This window comes from Berghia stephanieae, chromosome 4 (assembly GCF_034508935.2).
Source record: "Berghia stephanieae isolate SIO BIC M18660-M18661 chromosome 4, UCSD_Bste_1.3, whole genome shotgun sequence".
Lineage (NCBI taxonomy): Eukaryota > Metazoa > Mollusca > Gastropoda > Nudibranchia > Aeolidiidae > Berghia > Berghia stephanieae.
Window position 1 is genome coordinate 25,684,723 of NC_088363.1, and position 13,500 is coordinate 25,698,222.

The following is a 13,500-nucleotide window of genomic DNA, read 5'->3' on the forward strand; positions in this document are numbered from 1 at the left end:
TTGTCGTGACCGTCACGAAAAGAAAAAAAAAATAACAGTGATGAGTGAGAGGAATAGCAATAGCATCGTGTTCAATGAATGACATTCCTCATCTACACAGAAAGAAACGTTGTCACTGAAGGGCAATTCTCCTCCAAGAGTTCCTTTGGGCATATGAATCTGTGATAAAATTTAAATATTGTAACTGTGACTCAAAGAAAATGTCTTTTGGTGATACAGGTGACGTAAATGTTTGTTTATCACGAGTTGGTGGCTTCAATTTCAATGAGCATCATGCCTCGCATTCTCAGTCACAGGGTCCAACACCTTTATTGACATTCGCTGACATGGTCCTAGCCCTTGATAACCGAATTGTAAATGATGACAAGAAAGATTCATCAAACCGAGAAAATTTGCAAGACGATCATAATTATGCTTCGAATAAGTCGCATAAGATGACTACACGATCGCAGTCACATGCAATGCGAGTCAATAAAAAACAATCAGAAAGTCCTGATAGTTGTGTTGTAGATTCGAGAAATGATAAAAATATCCAATGTTTATCTCATTCTGGTCCAGGAGCATTAGCGAGCTATGATTCTCAGACATCGCCATCCACCAGAGAAGGAATTTATCCAACATGTTCAATTCATAAACGCTCAGATGATTCATTTGGTTTTTCTAATTCTTTTGATGAAAAAACAAAGCAACACGATATTGAAATTAATGTGAAAAGATCATCCTCAGTAGAGAACATAACTGCTGAATCCATTACGAGTGATTGTTGTAGTGAGTGGCCGCCAACAGTAAGAAAGAATTCACCTCGTAAGTCTTGCTCTTTTGAGGAAGTAAATAAAAATTCTACAAGTTATCGAAAGTCGGAAGACAGGAAAGGTGGATCATCAGGTCAGCTTCACAGACTTGTCAATGATTCTTTAGAGTTCCCCTGCTGGCCTAGAAAGGCTGATCATACTTATGCAACAGCGACATGGGATGGCACTGCTGCCAGTCATGGTATTTTCGAACAAGAGATGAATGAAATAGATTCAAGAACAGATGATTCTAAAATGGAAGTTACTGAGACTTTTGCATTGCCATTTAAAAAGAGGAGTGCCATTGCTTATTTTGAATTAGATGAGCAACAGAAAAACACCCATTCTTATCAACAGAAAGATGATCATACATATGTTAAACAAAATAATGTTAATAGTTCTAGCAACAATTTTTCAAGTTATTCTTGCTCAACATTTCCTCGACAAAAGTCTCGTGACGATCATACTTATTTTAGTAGTGGGTTAAATAAACAAGGAACCAATTCGGCTGGAAAAGAGTGGAACAGTGTTCATACTGTATCAAATTTATCACATTCACAAAGTAAAGACAGGTCTGAGTTTGCTGGTAATAGAAATGTGGTCCCTGAAATTATTTCAGCAAAAAAGGATCATAACTACTTTACCTCATCAAGATGAGTACCAGTCGCTTATACGGATTAATAAATTATGTAAGTAATAATTAAACAATTCAGTTGTAATTTTCCAAAATAAAGCCACAACTAATAAGCAATTTAAGCAAGAAATCGTGTAACGCCATTTTCAGGAGTAGCAATGGCCTTGAGAGCAGCGTTGATTGTAGAGTTTTTAAATCCTAAATGGATACTTACATAGAGATACTTAGAGATGATTTCCAGCACAGGTTCTCAATGATCCTCTTCGCTGGTGTCATCTTTGTTTCTTCCAGTTGCAGATTACCGTGAAGACAGAATGTGATGCTAGCATCATAGACGATTTCTTGGTTTTTCCAATAGCTATCCAGTTTGTTCTTGAATGAGTTAAGTGAATTAGCACTGACAACTTTCTCTGGTAGACTGTTCCACACTTGAACCACTCTAACACCGAAACTATGCTTGCGCACATCTAGTCTGGCCCTTTGTGTGAAAAGTTTCTTAGAGTTGCCCCTTGTTCCTGTCCTCAGGGAGTGCCGGGGCCAGAGTTTAAGTAGATTACCAGCTTTTTGGTCATATTTTCCATTTAACATTTTGTACACTTCAATCATGTCTCCTCATATTCTTCTATAACTTTGTGTTGGTAGTTTCAGTTTTCTTAATCTTCGTATGTCATCTCTTTCATACTCGGGAGCGGCTTGGTAGCTCTTCTTTGGACGCATTCTATGAGCTCCATGTGTTTACTTTTGAATGGTGCCCAGACAGAGCCAATGGCAATGCACATTCAGTGCAGGATGGACAAGTCAACATTCCTAGAACGTTGATAAGAATATCAAATATAATGAAAGCTTTGTGATTTTCAGGAAGAATATTAGTGAAACCAGTAATGAATTACAAATCTTCAAGGGAGGGGGGGTTCTGAAAAGGGTTGATTTTTAAGGTGGTTAAGGCATGCTAGCTTTACAACATTAGATTTGAAGAAGTTAGTGAAAGTGGTTTTCAGACTGTATGCCAGGAATTACATTGTACTCTCTGTCTTCAGATTGTCTAATGACGTCAAATGGAGTATCATCTTCAGGCTCTTGTTAGGTAAAGCTAAGCACGTTATATAATGCTGCTTTAAAATTAAGCGTCTACTGCAAAAAGTATTGAACAAAAATGAATATATAGCAGATTCGAATAAGAACAAAATACAAAACGTGGAACATTTAGCATTCAAAATCCTTTTTCAGCCAATAACAAAAACATGAAAGCATCACTTAAAGTCTAGACACAGCAGAAATGTAGTTGGCACATCTTGTCAGCTTGTGTGATCTTGAATATATATCTTTTATGGCTATGGAGACTACTACTGTTAACAGGTGAATGTTGAACAGTTTCTCTTTCTGTTGAATTTAAGTTATTGGTGAAAAACTTATACCATTAAAATCAGCATCCTTTGAATATTATAATATCCCAAACTGGGCCTGCTAGCTTGTTTCTGCGCAAAGAGCCATCCATGTAAACACAGCCTGTTTTTTTCTTCCCCTATACAAGGTTTATGTTTTTTCACACATTGGTCTCTTGTCCTTTGTTTCCAACTGATCAATCATTTTGTCCCTCCAGGAAAATGCCACAGCACCCGGCATATATGCAGTGGGCACAATTTTACCTATCGCATGTCTTCACCACATAATTTTTCAAGGCTTTTTTAAAAATCAATCTTTTTAGAGGAGGGGGGGGTGTCACCACACACAACAACATACGATTTGTGGATAACCGGAATGCGTAGTAGATTGGATTAATTGATGCATTATTGAAGACACATTTTATTATGCTTTTAATACTACTATTTTTCATTTGGGATATGAGTACATGGCAATGCCAAATCATTTCACCCAAAATTACTCCTTGATTTTGTTGTGAAAACTATTTCGTTTGTACTATTTCATTTCTATGTTTGTTTTTCACTTCTATCTTGCTTGTACTTCCATGTGTTGCTCACATTGCCAAGTCCTAGAAATAAATGTCAAGGCCAGGCTATCTGCTGTGGCAAAATCGACATACACTGGTGAAGGAAAGCCAGGCATTCTATATTTTTTACCTTCGTTTCTTGAGCTGAAAGGATGCCTACCACTACTACTACTACAACTACAACCACTACTTCAACATTACCACCACTATTGCTACTACAACTATCACCACATCACCATCCCTTAGCACTACAACTACCATCACATCATCATCCATACCACCACTACTTCAACAACTGCCATCACTACTACAACTGCCACCACATCATCATCCTTACGACCACTACCAAAACAACTACCATCACTAGTACAACTACCACCACTACTGCAACACAACTACCATTACATCATCATTCCTACCACCACTACTGCAACACAACTACCATTACATCATCATCCCTTCCACCACTACTACAACAAATAACACTGTCATTACAACTTCTCTTTCTCTTGTTCATCTCAACAAATTACCAGTTTGATACAACTGATCATCACAGTGATATTGCAATGATTTAGATGTGGTGTCAGTAACCAACTTATAGCAGGTTTATAAAAATTATTTTGTTTTAATTTTGCAACTCATTGTTACCAGTGAAGCTTATGATCATAATGTAATTCATTCACAACTTTTTTAAAAACATTTTCTTTTTCAGTTTCACTTTTCCCCAAGTCTTTCATGAACATATCTGGTTGATCGTTTGGAGGTTCTGGAATCCTGATTCTTTCTCTGGTCCTGTGCACAAAATCGAAAGAAATCTGCTTAGGGACAACCTTCATCAGATTCTGTTTTGTTGTGATTCTTTCCAAACTTGATTATGATATATATAAACATGCGTTTAAACTGATGTTATAGCTAATTTATAACACTATTTATTTCTTCATTAATATAATGTATCTTTTTCCAAATAAAGAAATCTATTGCTCTTCATAGGGATGACAAAAAAAATGCGAACCATAATAAAACCACTTCATTTTAACCACTTAATGGGGAGAAAAATCTTTGTACCGTTTCAGAATTCATAGTTTATATCTTTTCAATACATTTGACTCATCATTGCTATTTTTGTATCAAGAGCATTACTTTCCAATTTTAAATATTACTCATTTGATAGAAAAATTTATATCTCGTTTTTAAAATGCTGGAGTTGCCCCATTCAATCTGGAAGTGGGATTTTGTAATGGAAAGTTTACAATAAAATCTCCTCTCATTTCCTTGGAAAAGAAAGGAATGTATCCAAGTCTAAACCAGTCATATCGACACCTTATCAATTCACTTTTATTTAATTACATTTCAGCTCACTTACTTATAGGGATATGGTGCTCAAGACCCGATTTTTTTTTCCCTATATCTCATTGGTAATAAAAAAATTCAATATTACAACATACAGTTAAGTAAAAGAGCTCTGTATAGTGACATTTATACTGCGGTAAATGGCAAGTCCAAATTGACAGTCAATACAAAACTTTTGGTCCACTGAAATCACTTGCTTCCGGATGAATTAAGTCCCGTACTAGTAGCTTGGTTGACAACCAGTGATACAGCACTATCATTATTTTTTTTAAAAACAAAAAAAACTAAGCTATTGTATAGCGCAATATCCACTAAACATGCTCAAAGTCAAAGTGCTTTACAAAGGGTCCTGCTAACAGCAACACTTACCATGTAGGATGAGATACAGGATATTAAATATTTTTCTGACAAAGTCAACGCTGTTAGCAGCCATGTAGTCATTTTACACCTGAATACAGTTAGAGAATGAGTAGAGAGCCTTTTCCGACTCAACTATGCACTGCTCAGAACAATTGTCGGAGGTGATTGAGAGACCTGACTTACTCTGAGCCAGCTGAACAGAAAGACTAACTTGTCATTTTTCTCCATTCAGAGTATTTCCAAAAATATTTTTAGAAGTATTTATCAGTGACCCTAACACCAAGTGATTGGATCTGATAGTTTGAAGAGAAACAGGGTATTTTTTATCTGGCAATGTCTCATAAAAGTTATTCTTACTCGTTGATGATGCAAGCATTAGTGCCAGTCACACATCATTCTGGCTGAGTAGTGGAGCATACTTTCCATCAAAAGTCATTAGGATATTTTTATTTTTTTTTCTTTTCTTGAGATTAATTGCTTACTGAACTGGAATGTGGAGTTTGAAAATTAGATTAAAATGTAATACTATGACTGATATGAAGAAAAGAGACGAATGAAAAGTCAAAATACAGTTTTGATCATTACTGTCATGACAACAAATGAAATTCATACAAATACTAATTAGAATAGTTTTCTTATAATCAAATTCACCATCAAATCAAATATTGATCATCAAGATTAATCAATAATTTGTTTAAAGCTTCATCATACAATTGTCTGATTTTTTCTAACATGGCCAAAGTCAGTTGGTTTTTTGTCATAAATCTCTTTTGGTTTTGAAAATAACATAACTGATGTACCTGTACTGTAAGCCGATTGATTTATTGATTTCAAGGCAGGAACTATTAATTTCCAAAATACTAACTCCAACACGTCACTGTAATTAATGTCCTTTTCTTATTATGTTATAAAATATGTGGTATCCACTAGAAACCTTGATGGAAGTTTTGGTTTTTAATGATGACTGAAATTTAAGCTACAGACTAACCAAATTATTTTTCTATCTCGTGTTTTGCAAGATGAGTCAAATTTATACAAATTGTTCATTATTATTTTTAAAAATCTAAATTATTTATTTTATCACATATTAAGGCATGAAGTTGTACTTATTTTCTATCTGTATTAGGTATTGTTTAGATTAAATATTCTTAAATGAATGTAAAATAATATGTGCGATGGGTGGAATCCCCTTTGGTGTGGAGGAACATTGGCCGCCCCTGAGCTAGAAGATTCTTCATTGTCCCTCATCCTTGTTCTCCTCTATACCCCTTTATCATTTGTCTTCTCCATATGGATTTGTGTCCCTGTTCTGGAATGGGACTATAATGGTTGCATTTGGGTTCTGCATGGAGTCTTAAGCTGAGAAGGAAACATGGTTTTGTCTATAAATATCAGAGAGAATTATTATGCTTATTTTATTACATATTAGTGTATCCTTTTTGCTGGGGATCCTTTAGCAGTGTCTTTTAGGGAGCTTCAGGCTGGCTTCAAAGATATGTTGCCCTTGGATTCTCCTTTGTCTTATTTTTTTTTTTCTAAGTTAGGTGGCTTGATCTAAATCTTTTGATTATCCCATCATATATTCCTTTTTTTACTGGAGCTGAAATGCCCTAAAAGTGTCACACGCACAGGAAAACTGCTTAAAGCAAGTAACAGCAAACAAAAATAGTATCATGTTGATGAGAGCCCCTTTTACTTTTAACAATTGTATAACCTTTAAAACTAGTAGAAACTATACAATCTGGGTTGGGTTCCTGACCTCCAATAGTGGACAGGGAGGATACTTACTATGTCTTCTAAATCCCTTTATCTGTTTTCCAACTAGCTTTTTGTCTTTGTATTGGATTGAGATTACTTGGTTTTGTCCTTTGGCTGGAAGGGAAATAGTCAAATATATAGTTAAAGTTTTGGGAGCTGATTTTTTTTTTTCCTTGTAAATTATCTCTCTGTTATCTATGTTGTTTTGAATGAATAGTGTAAGCATTCGAGTGTGTTCCTCTAAGTGGGATCCTGTGCTTGTGCCTGATGAGACTTTAGGTGATTTCAAACTATGCATAATGATTGTATGCTCTTGGAATCTATATCTGTTCCCTATTCGTACCGTTTTCCTTTGTCTTACTTTTTCTTTTTCTTTGGTGCTTTTATTGTAATTCTAGAATTTTTTTATTATCCCATTTACTGATGCTGATTTGACCTAAATATGTCACCAGCGCCATAAAAACCTTAAATACAAGCAAACAGAATATACAATGAAACTATGGAAATAAGATGCAAACTTTATAAATGGAGGAGACAAATCATTACTCAGACTGGTGGATTTGGCACAATCAAAAGTAGATAGTTAGTTACAAAATAAACCTCGCTTTCAGGTTTATTCATGGATAAAACATGGCCGTAATACTAGACTTGAGATGTTTGGTTTTCTGCCTATCGTTTTCAATTTGAATTAATATCTGCCATTAATCACAACTAGTTTTATGTTTGCATCTATGTAGAACTAAATTTTCACACCTCTTAATATTTGTCATGAAGAAATTAACTTTAACAGTCTATGTCATCTGATTTAATGTAATTCTTGTCTATCCTTTCAATTTGCGGTAACTGCATCCTTGTTGACTTTGTTAATTTTAGAGAAAGGAAATGTGTACTATTATCAATGGGGTTTTGTTTTATGATTATGAACTGGTGCGGCTATGTGGTCTTGTGGTGTGACACTCGCTTTCGGAAGGCCCTGGCTTCGAGCCTCGCTCAGTGCATAGTTGAGTCCTTGGAAAAGGCTCTTTACTCACATTCTCTCACCGTACTGAGGTGTAAAATGAGTACCTGGCTGTTAACAATGTTGTCTCTGCCAGAAAAAAAAGTAATATTGCCTAACAGGCATCATGGGAGCCTCTGGATCTAAGGCTGAAAGACTGACTATTAGTGGATTGTTTAGAGGCAATGTTACAAGCAGATGTTGTAAAGACATAGATCACAGTGAAATTGATCCTGTCCTGATAAGTTGCATTAAAAAATCTCGCAGCAAGTATCATGCTGAGTTGCAAAAACAGAAAGAGGAAAAGGAAAGAAAAAGACAAATGTTTGATCAAGCAGTTGTAAAGGCGGAAACAAAAAAGCAAGCAAAGGCAGTCCGGGAGAAGGCAATTAAAACAGACTATGAGCTTCATATAAAGAAGCACTCCAAACAGGTTGGGCCCCCACCTAGAAAGAGGCCCAAAACACACTAGTACTCTTCAAGTACTCAAAAGAAGTCATCCTGCCTACTTTCCTGTGGTGCAAGAATGTTCTAGGTGAGTTTTCCGTTTTTCCGAGACTTTTCCTCCTTTATTTATGACTTTTTGTGAGTATCATCACTGATGAACATCTTGAAGAAAGAATTGAAGACTGCTCGACGTTTTTTTTTTGTTTTGTTTTTTTTTGGTGGGGTTTTTTTTTTTATATATATATTATTTGAAGAATTTTGTCATTTCATTCATAGTGAAATACAATGGAGACTGAGTCTCTTGTTCAAGAGAACTGAAATTAGGGTCTTGATTAATCCAAAGCTCAATCCACTCAGCTGTTTGTTATCAAAAGTATTATTTGTTGTTTGTTTTTTTGTGAGTATGTGTGTAAATATGTAATATAACTCATTCCATTGAGATTATTGTGATATGTAATGATATTGTAATTTATATGTTGTGCTGACAAATGTAATGCTTCTGACTGTATGGGATTCTAATTCTTTTGTCCAATTTCCTTTTTGATGTTCTACTACTGCCCTAGTTTGCGCTGGGTGGGGATCCTGACCTCCCATAGTGGGCAGGGGGATACGTTCTGTGTCTTCTATCCCCTTATATCTGTTTTCCAGCATGCTTTCTGTCTTTGTCTTGGAATGAGATTACTTGGTTTTGTCCTGGCCCTGACCGGAGTCCTAGCTGGGAGGGAAACAGTCAAATGCATAGTTATTGTTTTGGGAGATGATATCTTTTTCCTTGTAAATCATCTCTCTGTTATGTATTATTATATTTGTTATTTTGAATGTATAATGTAAGCATTAGAGTGTATTCCTCTTTGTTGGATTTTGTGCTTGTGTCCGGATGAGACTTATAGGTGATCTCAAACTAAGTACATTAGTGGTATGCTCTCGGAATCTACATCTGATCCCTATTTGTTTCCAGTTCCCCTATGTCTTATTTTTTCTTGGGTGCTTTAGTTGTAATTCTAGAACTTTTTACTATCCCATTTGCGGGTGATTGGATGGGAGCATCACCCTTGAATCATATACCTATGATGTTCGCATGGGTGTACGATCCGATAGTGATGTCGTTTCTTCTTCTCTTTACTAGCTTATCCTGCTTCTTTGGTTTGTGATTGTATTTTTGACAGGGGATATTTTTTTTTCTGTAAATCTTCTGCCTGTTTGTTCTTGGTTATTTATAATTTAGCTTATGATATCTTTAGGTTATGATTTTGATTTACATTTGTACTATTTTTGTTAGATTGCTTGTTTTTTTGTTTCAGCGGTCTCTCATATAACCTCAATTGTGTTGGAAGAGACCTAAAGCAACAAAAAAACAAAAAAAAACTATCCCATTTTCTTCCTATTTACTGGTGCTGATATAACTTAAATGTGTTGCAAGCGCAGTAAAACCCTTAAAAATGAAAACATGTTCTGGACGGATGAATTCTTATTCAGTCCACAACCTTTTATCTCTCCTATCCTCCTATGTCATTTTTCCTTTCCATGTAGCATTATGTTCTTGTTTTGGAGTGAGACAATTTGATTTCACCTTGGTCCTACATGGGAGTTGTTTGCCGAGAGGAATATTGTCAAATAAATTTATCTTATTATGAGAGATCATATTTTTTTCCCCTTAGAAAGCATCTCCTTGTCCTGGGTGGGGTACCTGACCTCCCATAGTGGGCATGGGTGTACATACTGTGTCTTCTTTCCCCTTATATCTGTTTTCCAACATGCTTTCTGTCTTTGTCTTAGAATGCGATTTCTTGGTTTTGTCCTGGCCCTGGGGAACAGTCAAATTCATACTTATTGTTTTGGGAGGTGAATTTTTTTCCTTGTAAATCATCTCTCAGTTATGTATTATTATATTTGTTATTTTGAATGTATAATGTAAGCATTTGAGTGTATTTCTCTTTGTTGGATTTTGTGTTTGTGTCCAGATGAGACTTATAGGTGATCTCAAAACTAAGTACATTGGTGGTAAGCTCTTGGAATCTACATCTGATTCCTATTCGTTCCCAGTTCCCCTTTGTCTTACTTTCTCTTGGGTGCTTTTATGGTAATACTAGAACTTTTTACTATCCCATTTTCTTCCTTTTTACTGGCACTGATATAACCTAAATGTGTTGCAAGCGCTGTAAAACCCTTAAAAACAAACATCTCCTTGTCGTATACTTTACCAACGTTATATGTTGGTGGAAAATCATTGACAGTGGCATTTCAGATCTTTTTGATGGTTTCAGATTAGTTACAAGGATGCCTTGCTCTTGAATGTACTTGTCTCTGTTGAGCTTGTCTTTTTTGCCCTCCTTTTTTTAGTGCTTGTTAGCTTTTTTTATAAATCTTTTGACTGTTTTTTTTATCTTCCTTTTTTTTTTTTACATTTTATTAAAGGTGTAGGAGCCATAAAACCCTATATATAAACAAAAATAATTCGGTTATGATTTATCCATTTGACCATGCTCAATTCTCGAGCATTCAAATATTTTGTCATCTTTCTTTTTTAACTGGCGCTGAAATGAACTTTGAACTTTAATGTCACAAGCGCTGTGAAATCCTTATAAACAATAACTAACTTCTTGGAGGAAACAGTCTAGTGAATGTCATGTCTCCTTTTTTTTTATCTGTGATATTTTGACCTCGTAAATCAGATTTCTATGTCATATCATTTTATTTATAATGATCTTTCGTAATCCGTTAAGTGAAGACTTCTTGGCTTGATCGTCCTCAAGTTTCTGACTGGAACTTTTTTAGATGGTCTGAAGCGAAACAGATAAATTGATTGCTCTTATAATCGACTTCTGTTCCATGTTTGGCCTAGTCCCCTTTGATCTTACTTTTTATTGTGTGCTTGTTAATGTTGACCTGTAATATTGTAACTTTAACTTCCCCACCATTTTCCCTGTTACTGGCGCTGAAATGACCTTTGAATTTGAATGTCAAAACCTCTGTAAAAGACCCTTATAATATAACATCGTACTTATTTGTACTTTCTGTGTTGTCATCAGCTGATTTTCATAATGACAATGATAATATAATAATATTGATTATTACAATTTAAAATACACATGGACTGATCCACAGTTATTTTTGTCGTGTATTTGGATGATTTTTATTTTTATTTTCAATGAACAAAATGCCTTTCTTTAAATAATATTATGATTCAATAAAACTAAGATATCTGATGCTGAATTAATTTTTTTTCTCTTTCCATTTTCTTTATTTTATTATTTCATTTCATTCTTCTCTTCTCTTGATCTGAATCTGGGTGGGGTCTTTTGACCTCCCAAGGTGGGTGGATAGATCACTATTGCTGTGTCTTCTATCCTCCCCCTATATCCGTTTCCTTTTCCGGTTTGCTTTCTGTCCTCTTGGAATGAAATTGACGGGTTATGTTCCCTTACTTCCACTGACAAAGGTTTGTGTCCTTGTTCAGGACTGAAACCATTTAATTTTGACAGGGGCCTTCTTTGGTCTTCAGCTTGGACGGGATTGAGAGATTAAATGAATGACTTGTCTCTTCTTGTGAGAGATTTTTTTTTTCATTGTAAATCACCTCTCTTTTTAATATTTTTATATGATAATTCACTTTATAAAACATGAGACCATAAATTTCATTTGTTTCCACCTGAGTGCTGCCTGCATTCTTTTTTCTAGAGTGAGAAGGAAACAAATCGATGGATTTATCTTTTTGTGATAATTTTTATTTCCTTGTAAATCGTCTCCTCTCTAAAGATGTTATTTTATTATTGTATATAAGCATATTTTGTAATATGATTCACTGGGTGGGGTCTTTCGACATGTCATGGTGGGCAGGAGGTCACTTGCTGTGTCTTCTATATCCCTATATCTTTTCTGAGTTGCTCTGTCTTTAACTTGGAATGGGATTACTTGATTTTGTCCTGGCTCTTGCCAGAGTCCTTGGCTGAAAGGGAAATAGTCAAATGGTTTCGGGGAGATGATTTTTTTCCCCTTGTAAATCATCTGTTATTGTCATGGTCTCAAGTGAGTAAAGAGCTACTCGACTATGCATAAAGATATATGTAGAATGAGGCCCCAGAATTTACTAGTTACTATAAATGAAAAACAATTAACGATTTGTTTACAATGAAATAAAAATAATGATGGAATTTAATTAAAAGAGATAAACAGTGATCGTGGCAGTTACAAATAGAGATATGAATATTTTACGTAACTTATGATAATATGTCAGGTTCATAAGTTTACGTTTCCAGGCAGTTGATGGGCTTGGATGATCTATTCCTCTGATAACAGGATCGGACTCGTAAAATTCCACTTCCAGGCAATTGGTAAGAAGTTATTGTGTAGTCCTTTGACAGCGGGCTTGGGTTTGATCCTTGAAGATTATACAATCAAAGTTAAAAGCTCCGGCGTCTTAATGGTGTAGATATAATATCTACAAAGTCCCAAAAGATAAAAATCTTCCAGTATATATATAGGAATAGAGCGACTGGCCGTCCGGCATAGATTGTGGAGAGAAAGTGAGTGTAGAGTGTTAGACCTATCAGCTTTTATAATAAATGGCTACGTGACAGAATGTAGAACGAAAAGTATTCACTAATTAGAAATTAATTCGAGGGAAGGCTATAAAAGGAAAGACGATCTAATATAAGAAGGTAAAGTTTATCTAAGCCTACCGAAATATAACTGGAGTGAGATGAATTCAGTTCTTAATAAAATAAAATTTAATAAGATAATTGTGAACAACCTTTACTGTGACACCCCCCACCCACGTTTAAAATATACTCTTTAACCATTACGGGAAAGATAGATTTTACAAACGGAAGTAAATTTACTATCATGATACTCTAGCATTAATCCATTGTTATGATTTGTGCTACAATTAAATTATTTATTAACTAGACATGGAAATGTTTATATTAACGTAGGTATATGAATGGGTGACAATAACAATGAAAGATTGTGATTACAAATCATTGTGATGAACAACATGATGGCAATGTGATTACAAATCATTGTGATAAACAATAGTGATGGCAATGAAGCATGATTTAAGTCGATGATATGAAGGTAATTTACTGAATGAAAATGTAAATGGAATATTGACATTTCAATTATTAATCATAAATGAGTGAAAATTCATAACAATAATAGATAAAGAGAAGATTTCCCAAATCATGAATGGGTATGGTATATATATCCAAACAATACT

At 34.9% G+C, this 13,500-nt stretch overlaps 1 protein-coding gene across 1 annotated transcript; it reads left to right on the forward strand.

Annotated features, from left to right (window-relative positions):
* Positions 1-11: 11 nt before the first annotated feature.
* On the forward strand, positions 12-11,502 carry LOC144970306 (uncharacterized). Its single transcript, XM_078909798.1, has 2 exons — positions 12-1,480; positions 4,086-11,502. The coding sequence occupies exon 1, from the start codon at positions 201-203 to the stop codon at positions 1,446-1,448; it is 1,248 nt and encodes a 415-aa protein (XP_078765924.1). The 5' UTR covers positions 12-200; the 3' UTR covers positions 1,449-1,480; positions 4,086-11,502.
* Positions 11,503-13,500: the final 1,998 nt, after the last annotated feature.